Consider the following 9,406-nt stretch of genomic DNA (forward strand, 5'->3'; position numbering starts at 1 on the left):
TCCACGACTTTTCCTTCTGGACTGCACCGTTTCATGGTCAAGTTACCCAAGTTTACCCCCTTATTGACTGGAATCAAACTAAACTTGATTTAGTGCAGGGCTTGTTAAGCTTCTGCACACTATCCAGACGTTTCTACATCAAATGGTGGATTGCTTGACTTTGAGGAAAAAGGCTTCAGTTTCCTGTAAACTGCAACAGCAGAATAAAAGATCTTTGCAACCGCTTAGAAACTTTCTGCAGCTGTAGCTTACAGTTCCTGCTCCCATCAAACAGTGGTTCAGAATTTCATTACACTGTACCTCATGGTTATTGCTTCCAGGCAAATAGAAGGGAAGAATTCTGTCTTTTGTCCGAGAGGAGTTTTAGTATGATGTGCTCGGGTCAAGAAAGTAGATCTGAAAAGAGAAATACAAGAAAATAGAAAATAAATTGCTGTATAAATAACAGAGAAATGACAAAGAAATCGAGCAAAGGTAAATGCAGCAAAAGAACTGGGAGCAAGAAAGCTGAAGTTTGCAAAGTGTGAAAAGGAAAACTGAAAAGTATAAGAAAAGTACATAAGGAATATGAAAGAAACAATGGAAGAATCGTAGGAGTTAACTGCAAATGAAGTAACTGTGAAAATGAATGTAATACATACATATATATATCTTAGAAATTTAATTAGCTTGCCTAATTATTTGGGGATTAAAATTGGTAATAAGAAGCTGGGAAATTTTACAGGTAGACTTATAGGACATGTAAGTACATGTAAGTATGTACCTGTAAGTAAGTAAAGTGTTGTAAGTACTTACATGTCATGTAAGTACATTGCTTTTTTAAACCGTGACCTTTTTGAACCCCTTTTTTTGGCTTTGTTTTCACATGTTACCAAATTAAGTGACTAAAACTGTGTACCTTCATAGTGGTCTTTTTAATGAATAACAGTTAGTCACTAACCAATCTAAGTCTGGAATTTTTGTTGCCAGCTTAGAGTAGCTGGCATTCTTTTCTCTAGCTTTAGATTTCTTTATTGACACTAAATTTTTTGTTCAGATAATATCTAGCTGCAAATTGAAAAATTCAGATACGGCATAGACTTCAGCAGCTGTTGGCAGGGGAAAAAACCCCAGTGCTATTAAACTACATTTCCACAATCTTTGGGAAGTTTTGTGTTGAATATTTGACTGTGAATCATATTTCTATTGTAGTATTTGGTTTACATAATATTTATGATATACTTTTATGCTATTTTTAGGTGTTCAAGAAGCCATTACCAGAAACCCATCTGCTTCAAATGTTTTGCAGATAACCACCCCTTTAGTAAGTATTTAATTTAAATATGTTCAGCTTTAATTCCTACAAACTGACCTTATGGTTTATTTTATAGTAAAAGTATAATTGAAAATATTGACATCAATCTGTTCGACTGGCTTGCCAGATTTTCAGATTTCTATTTATGCAAAAAAGATATGTATATGAACTTTATAGTACTGTAAACAGGCTTTAACAGTTTTTACAGACTGCCTCATCCTCTGGCTTCATTTTCCTTTTGGAATCTGAAGACACTTGCAAAGTCCAGGAAGTTCCAAGAACTTTTAAGGAATAGTAATTTAGCAGGGTCCATTTGAACTATATATAGCTCGTAATTCATTTTTATTTCTTAATAACGTAGAGAGGAAAGGGGGAATGATGCATGATAGTGCGTAAAATAATTGGTAATACAATGAATTCTTACTTTGACCTGCAGATATGCCATGTTCTATAAATGATAGGTATTGCCTTTCTTCAATAAGTGTTTGTATTTTGTTTCATATATGCTAGATCTTGGCAGTTTGAAACAAAATAATCATGATACCTGGAATATAAAGAACTGAATAGGCAGATGAGTGTCCAAAGTACGAAATTTACATTTCAAATGTTCAGTTTATAATGCAGGAGATAGTATTTATAATTCTGTATTATTAGTCTCCTTCTTTACTATGTATTTGTACTGAGGAAAAAATATAGACAGATGACTGTATACTTCACATACTTTATATACTTTCACATACTTCATACGTTTTACTGGATAAACTGTTACCAAAAATGTTAGAGAAAATACTCTTTATTCAGAAGGCTTTTGCCACTTACTGAGTTTGAGACTGAAAAACCTCAGAAAGTATCCAGGCTCCTAAACTCAAAATGATTGCCTGGTTTTGAAGTGGGACTGTGAAAAGAACACAGAGCACATCATTACCTCTCTTCTTGTGAATCCTGGTCGTAGGTGTGGCTTGGAACCTCAGCTTCCTCTCTTCTGCCTCCTGTCTTACAAATTTAATTCTTTATGGCTAAACAACTTGTAAATTTTGTATTTTTCAGCAATTAGTGTAGCATAGCTACCTTTATTGGGTCTAACTGTGTTTTACTAAAGCATTTTTGAGCTTATATGTTCTCTGGGCCTTTCTTCATAGCCTGTCCTACTTAAAAAAACAAAAAAAGCTGTTCCCCCCACCAATGCATTTTCCTGCCTTTCAGTAGTCAGACTTCTTGGCTGGCTGGTCTGTGACAAAGCTTTCTCCCACTAATTCTTCATCTACAAGATTTTTGTTTCATGAATAAGATATAAACACTAGACATTACTCAGGCTGTCCAGTCTCTGGAACTGTAAGTTCTCTGATGGACATTTAAGACTCTTCTTTCCCTACAAGTATATACTTAAGCATTTAAACAGGTGTCCAGCTGTAGATATACATTCAGATCTCAGGCACTGGCTTGGAATTCTTCTTGATGATAAGAGTGAACAACTGTCATACAAGTTCCCAGCTGCAGAAAAAGTATAGATGACTGAAATTTCATCAAATCTTCTGCTATGAGAAGCGATGGGATTTTAGATTTTTACTTCACCAAGAGAACAACCTGCTTCAGCTCTCCTAGTTTCAGAGCATCCAAATGAAGTATGGATATTCACTCAGTAATTCCTGTGAATGACGTTGTACCCTGTAATACCAACCTCTAAATCCTGATGGAGGTGCACAGTTGTTTATATAGTGGAAAACAGATCACATGATATCATCAAATGACGTTTCTTGAATGTTATATTATACGTAATCACATTTCTGTTTATATACCTGTATATCTCATTATTCTCCATTTTATTATAGAGTATTCAGCAATGTCTGTCCTTCCCTCTGGTGAACACTACAGTAGCCTCACAGCAGTACCAGAATGCCTCAGCTAGCAATCGATCGCAATTCTACAGGAGATACTGACATTATCTGCTCCAGGATATTGCAACTTTATGTACTTTATATGTAATGTGTATACTATTTGACACTATGAAATTAGCAACAAAATAAAGATGAAAGCAGTAACTCAAATAATGAATGTCAATTGACTGGTAAGCGTTTTTAGGATAATTAAGTCTATTTTATTATGCATTTTATTGTAAAATTAAAAGAATGAAAATACTTCACATTTTTAGTGTTTATATTGTTTGTGTAAATTTCCTGTACCCATAATTAAAGTGAAAGGAAAACAAATATTTTGCTACTTAGATTATGTGTAAACTACTTTCCTGACTTCTCTGGTTTTTTAAGATTTGTTAATAGATTCTATTACAATTGTAAAATATATATTGTAAAAGTGATTTGATTATCAATAAATAATACATGGAGTTTCACCTTCTATCTTCATATTGGTGGCTGTATTGCAAATTACTGCGGATTGTGTGTTGCCCTTATTCAGTAGCTACATCTGATGGCTCTAAAACTGGCTGTGCTCCCAACATCATACTTCTCCTAGCATGTGCTCCTGCACGTCTTGCTGAATTTGTTGGAGATTCCCGTTCTCCAGATTTTCCCAACAATGTTTATCAACACTTACACATTAAAGAGGAATTCTTCCTCAACTCCCCATGTAAAGAACCCCAGGCTGAAACTGTCAAGAAATCAGAAAGAAAGGTGCTTTGGAAGGAAATGTACAACTAATGGTATATAGATGCACTTTCACTGAAGCACAGAGGGAAACCTCTCTACACCAATGTCAGGTTTAGGCTAAAACAACTATTCTAGAAACACAAAACCATAAGCACCCCGCTAGCTCATCAACAAAAGCTGGTTTTCCTGATTGGCTTTACCTTTGTAATTCATATTACAAAATCTCTACATAAAAGGACGCAAAGTGGGGACAACAGGCCTGGAGATGAGGACTCCGTTCCTGTTTTTAAGATACCCAGATGGAGCCAAATATTCGTATATCTGCATAAGGGCATATATAGTCTAAGAACATGTCTGAGTGTCTTTCTGCAGAGCTAGATGCACTTGCAGTTGTCCTTGCAAGTGGTTATGTTGGAGGGACAGATTGGGTTTGGCAGTCTTGGATTGGCAGATTATACATTGATCCCTTAATTTTAAATTCATCTGTAGCATGATGATTAACATGTCAACAGATTTGATGTGTTTGGTGATAAACCTGTCTGCATTGTTATGTCAGTTCTAGATTAAAGGCCTTTGGTTAGTTAACTAGCATGATACCTAAATCTGTGAAGTTAGTTAATTGCTAAGGAGTGGTAACTTTTTAACTTCCTGTCTTTGCTCTTCCTCTGCTGTTTCAGTACGAAGTAGATAAACATAGAAACAAGCTGTAGAAGGTATATACAATGCACAGAATCAATCAACAGATCTAGGCTGGTAATTAGCTGCAAGAAGCAATAAAAGCAATTTACTAAATCGTTGGATTTATAACTCCCTATTAGATGCCTGATTTTCTGTTTGTATCGGTACAGTAAGAATTCTGGGGTTTGTCTGGGGACTTAGGCGCTACCGTATTTCCACCAGAGATGTGCCTGAACCCCACACAGCGTTATTGCTAGTCTTTGTTACAGTGTATGGGAGCTTAGGAGAGTCGTATTTCAGGAGTGGGCTCAGTGCTGTACCAGTGCTGTACCATGGGAACATGCTCCCAGAGGGACACTGGCGTTTCTCTAAATGGAATGCATCTTCCCAAAAGAAGCAATTAAATGATTATTTGGCAAAAGTATTTTTAAAGCTTTGTTATTCCCCATCATACCAAGATCATCATACCATTGTCTTTAATAAGTGCTGCCACTGCTTAGGAGGGAACCAGCCTGTAAAAAGGAGAGAAGAGGAAAACGTGCCCATGATAACAGCGGACAATTTATCAGGGGATTAGAGCTACCTGCTGGTGCGTGGTGTCAGCCAAGACTGAGGGGAGCTACGTATGTAGCAAATAGTTAGCAGCTGAAATTTTACAAAGGAGGTTTAGGGAGAGATTGATTTTTCCAAAACAATGTTTTGAAGAATGGAATGATGCTACCTTTCTCTTCTAGCTAGGCATTGCAACATCTTTGGAAGAAAAATCTGATAGGCTTAAAGGGGCTGACTTCAGTCTGGAGCCTATTAAGATGAACTGTATTTAAACATCAAAATTGCAGAAACTTGGTGTCTTATGATCGCTGTTGCCGTCTGTGGTGGGTTGACCCTGGCTGGATGCCAGGTGCCCACCAAAGCCGCTCTATCACTCCCCCTCCTCAGCTGGACAGGGGAGAGAAAATAAAACGAAAGGCTCGTGGGTCGAGATAAGGACAGGGAGATCACTCACTAATTACTGTCACGGGCAAAACAGACTCGACTTGGGGAAAAATTAGTTTAATTTATTACTAGTCAAATCAGAGTAGGATAATGAAAAATAAAACCAAATCTTAAAACACCTTCCCCCCACCCCTCCCTTCTTCCCAGGCTTAACTTTACTCCTGATTTTCTCTACCTCCTCCCCGCCCCGAGCGGCGCAGGGGGATGGGGAATGGGGGTTTGGGTCAGTTCATCACACGTTGTTTCTGCCGCTCCTTCCTCCTCAGGGGGAGGACTCCTCACACTCTTCCCCTGCTCCAGCGTGGGGTCCCTCCCATGGGAGACAGCCCTCCACAAACTTCTCCGAAGTGAGTCCTTCCCATGGGCTGCAGTTCTTCACGAACTGCTCCAGCGTGGGTCCCTTCCACGGGGTGCAGTCCTTCAGGAACAGACTGCTCCAGCGTGGGTCCCCCATGGGGTCACAAGCCCTGCCAGCAAACCTGCTCCAGCGTGGGCTCCTCTCTCCACGGATCCACAGGTCCTGCCAGGACCCTGCTCCAGCATGGGCTTCCCACGGGGTCACAGCCTCCTTCAGGCATCCGCCTGCTCTGGCGTGGGGTCCTCCACGGGCTGCAGGTGGATATCTGCTCCACCGTGGACCTCCATGGGCTGCAGGGGGACAGCCTGCCTTACCATGGTCTTCACCACAGGCTGCAGGGGAATCTCTGCTCCGGTGCCTGGAGCACCTCCTCCCCCTCCTTCTTCCCTGACCTTGGTGTCTGCAGAGTTGTTCCTCTCACATCTTCTCACTCCTCTCTCTGGCTGCAACTGCTACTCCCCTGTAACTTCTTCTCCCTTTCTTAAATATGTTATCCCAGAGGCGCTACCACTGTTGCTGATGGGCTCGGCCTTGGCCAGCGGCGGGTCCATCTTGGAACCCGCTGGCATTAACTTTATCGGACATAGGGGAAGCTTCTAGCAGCTTCTCACAGAAGCCACCCCTGTAGCCCCCCCCCTACCAAAACCTTGCCACGCAAACCCAATACACCGTCTGCCCTGACACTGCTGCCAGAAAAGGGAAACTATAGGTGCAGTCCACATGCCTAAAGGATTCTGATCTGTGTCAGTACTTATTGGGTCTTTGGTGCTCAAATACATGTCAAATTCCCAGCAAAAGACATGCGTGTATCCTCAGAGCAAAGGAACAAAGGCCTTCTGAGCTGGAACTCCAAATTGGTTTGCACTGAAAATACTGAGCCCTTACATCTCTGTTTGTATGCAGTACACTGCGACATTCCAGTATGGCAAGGATTTAATATTTAAATAGTGAGGGAAAGTTTCCCCACAGAGATTAAGAGAGGGGAAAGCAAATAATCCAAATACCAGAGGCCATGGATCAAAAACAATCCTGCTAGTCAGCAAGCCAGAGCCCAGCTTAAACAGGTTTCTTCTCCTGTTAATCGGTTTAGTTGGCAAAAGCAAAGCCCATGCGTCAGCTTCCTCTGTTACATGGAGAGATTTTTTTCAAAAACAGGTGCCTGCATTTACATTTCTAGGAAAATATTTTCAAATGAGTTATTTGATTTAGGGTTACAGGCTTCAACTCAAAGATAATAACCTTGTTTCCTGGATCACTTTGGCTCTTTTGACAATACGGAAGTATATTTTTTGTTTAGGTGTCTAAACAATGTGACTCTCAGGCATCGGGCATGTGCACTACGAGAGTGGACCCAGAGGCAGCTGCTGGATTCTGAGCATGTGTGAAGAGCCAACAAGACCTTTTGTTCCCATTGGTTGATGGTTATTCTTCAGATTGATGTTTCCAGGCTTTTCTATTCATCACATATAGAAATTAAAAAAAAAACTTAAAAGGCTAATTTTATTTTTCAAGTATGAAGAAAAGTAACTACATTAAAATCAACAAGTTTGGTTTAGACATGAACATACTGAAATTTGTGTACCTTAGATTTCTTTCAAAAACTCTTCACTCTGCCTACCATTTTTGCTGCTTTTTAAAGAAATTAGTCCATATGCTTTCTACAATAAAATTTTAGTATGGAAAGAAAACATGAAAGCCAGGTTAAAGATAGTTTCCAGTACAAGCCTAAATACAAAACACCCACAAAGCTTCTTTAAATGTGCCCCTATGTGCCTGATTTTCAACTTAATTGAACACCCATAGGGATGGTTTCAGGTGCAAGTACACTTCAGTGCATTTACAGAGAATGACATGCAAATGGTCCCAAAAAATAACCACGTGTCCTCAGTACATATCCTTTCCCATGTGACAAAGTATGCTTTAAGCAAAAGGCTAAAGACCAATAGGTCGCATGAAGTTGTATGGGGGACCCAGAGCACAAAATTAATTTTTCATTGATAAGATTAAACTTCCACATTTCACAGAAAGCAAACGTGTTCTTCTTCTTCTTGGAAAGAAATTTGCTGCTTTACACTCAACTTCCCTCTTAGTCTAATTTGCTCCTTGAGCCGCAACACTGAGTAAATTGGCCCACCCATAAATCATGGATTTACAAGGGAAATCTACCTGTGGCATAATCTTTTACTTACACAACTGCAATGCCCAGGAAAACTTGACTCTGATGAACACTGTACAAATCCGAGGCCTGCAAGCAAGCAGTAACGCTCCAGGGTCAAATGAAGGCAAGATTTCAGCACGAGATGGCAGCTCCACAGCTCTTCTGTGGCAGTATGGGGTGTGTAATGACAAACCCGTTCCAGCTTTACTCAGGAAGAGTTACAATAGTGGTGTAGACACAGCATTGTCTTCAGCCCATCAGCTAATACAAGGCAGCAGCCAGGGAGAATATTCCAAATGGGCTGCAAACAGCAGCCGAGCAGAGCCAGATGAGGGTGTCATTGACAAGCAGCCTCCCGAGCACAGACATGGCCAGGAGAAGGCCAGGGTTAGAAGAAAGGGGCTGATGTTAACACAATCTTTACACCCATTAGGGGTTTGCAGGGCGTGAAAGCACCCCTGCCAAGGTCCACCTTCTCCTCCATCTCCTATGCAGCACCCTCCAATGCCAGGAAGAATATTATCTACCTCTACATCTGGGAGGGCACCACAAGCTAATAGCCACCACCTGCTCCAGCACCTGCAGCTAGGTTTTAGGGTGGCAGGAGGCAATGGAGCCGAGGCCTCCTGATCAGGGCGAGAAGGGCCCCTGCCTGCTGTTGGCACTGGAGGCAGCGGTGACAGGCATGAAGGTGCTGTGGATGTGAGGGATGGGTGAAGCTGCAGCCACGTGGGGACTATGCCACGTCCTCAGTGCTGGCAGGGACAGGCAGGGACACAGGGCCTGGCTGGGCTGCAGCTGGAGCTGCCACAGCAGCCTGGGTTTTCTGAACAAGACTCTGATTTTCCATCCTCTTCTGGAGCTTTCTGCCAGCCAGGGGCATCAGGCAGCAGGGTCCTTGCCGATGCTGGTTGATAAGGTCTTGGTGGTGGCAAGAACTGCAGTGGTAATGGGAGGGAGGAAGGGGACTGGGAGAGGCCAGAGACCTTCCTCCTCCAGCCGCTGTTCCTGGTCAATTTGCTTTCATGGGGAAAAAGCGTTCTCTGTAGCTACCAGATTCACAGGATAACAGAACTGCAGCCTTGTGAAGGGATGAAGGCCTTTGCAGAGCCACTATTGACAGCTGTACTCCATGTTTCAAACATTTTAAGCACTATGTTTTGCAGCCGAAAGGGCCACAAGTAAACCTTTACTTTATGACAGTGTTTGGAGGCAGCCAACTTTTGTGTAAAATTGTGGCAGTGAACACTGCCGTTCTATACAACCACAGGCTATTAGGACTGAGGGTACCTCAAAGTATTTGAGACTAAAGGGCACCC

The 9,406-nt window shown here is 41.4% G+C and overlaps 1 protein-coding gene across 1 annotated transcript in view; it reads left to right on the top strand.

Annotated features, from left to right (window-relative positions):
- The window catches only part of CEP126 (centrosomal protein 126), a 40,942-nt gene extending 37,399 nt beyond the window's left edge, over positions 1 to 3,543 (top strand). The window contains exons 10-11 of the mRNA XM_050911478.1: positions 1,239 to 1,303; positions 3,124 to 3,543. Of these exons, the coding sequence (XP_050767435.1) occupies positions 1,239 to 1,303; positions 3,124 to 3,231 (173 nt within the window). The 3' untranslated portion in view covers positions 3,232 to 3,543. The remainder of the gene's footprint in view (positions 1 to 1,238; positions 1,304 to 3,123) is intronic.
- Positions 3,544 to 9,406: the final 5,863 nt, after the last annotated feature.

Source organism: Gymnogyps californianus, chromosome 1, assembly GCF_018139145.2.
Source record: "Gymnogyps californianus isolate 813 chromosome 1, ASM1813914v2, whole genome shotgun sequence".
NCBI classification, from domain to species: domain Eukaryota; kingdom Metazoa; phylum Chordata; class Aves; order Accipitriformes; family Cathartidae; genus Gymnogyps; species Gymnogyps californianus.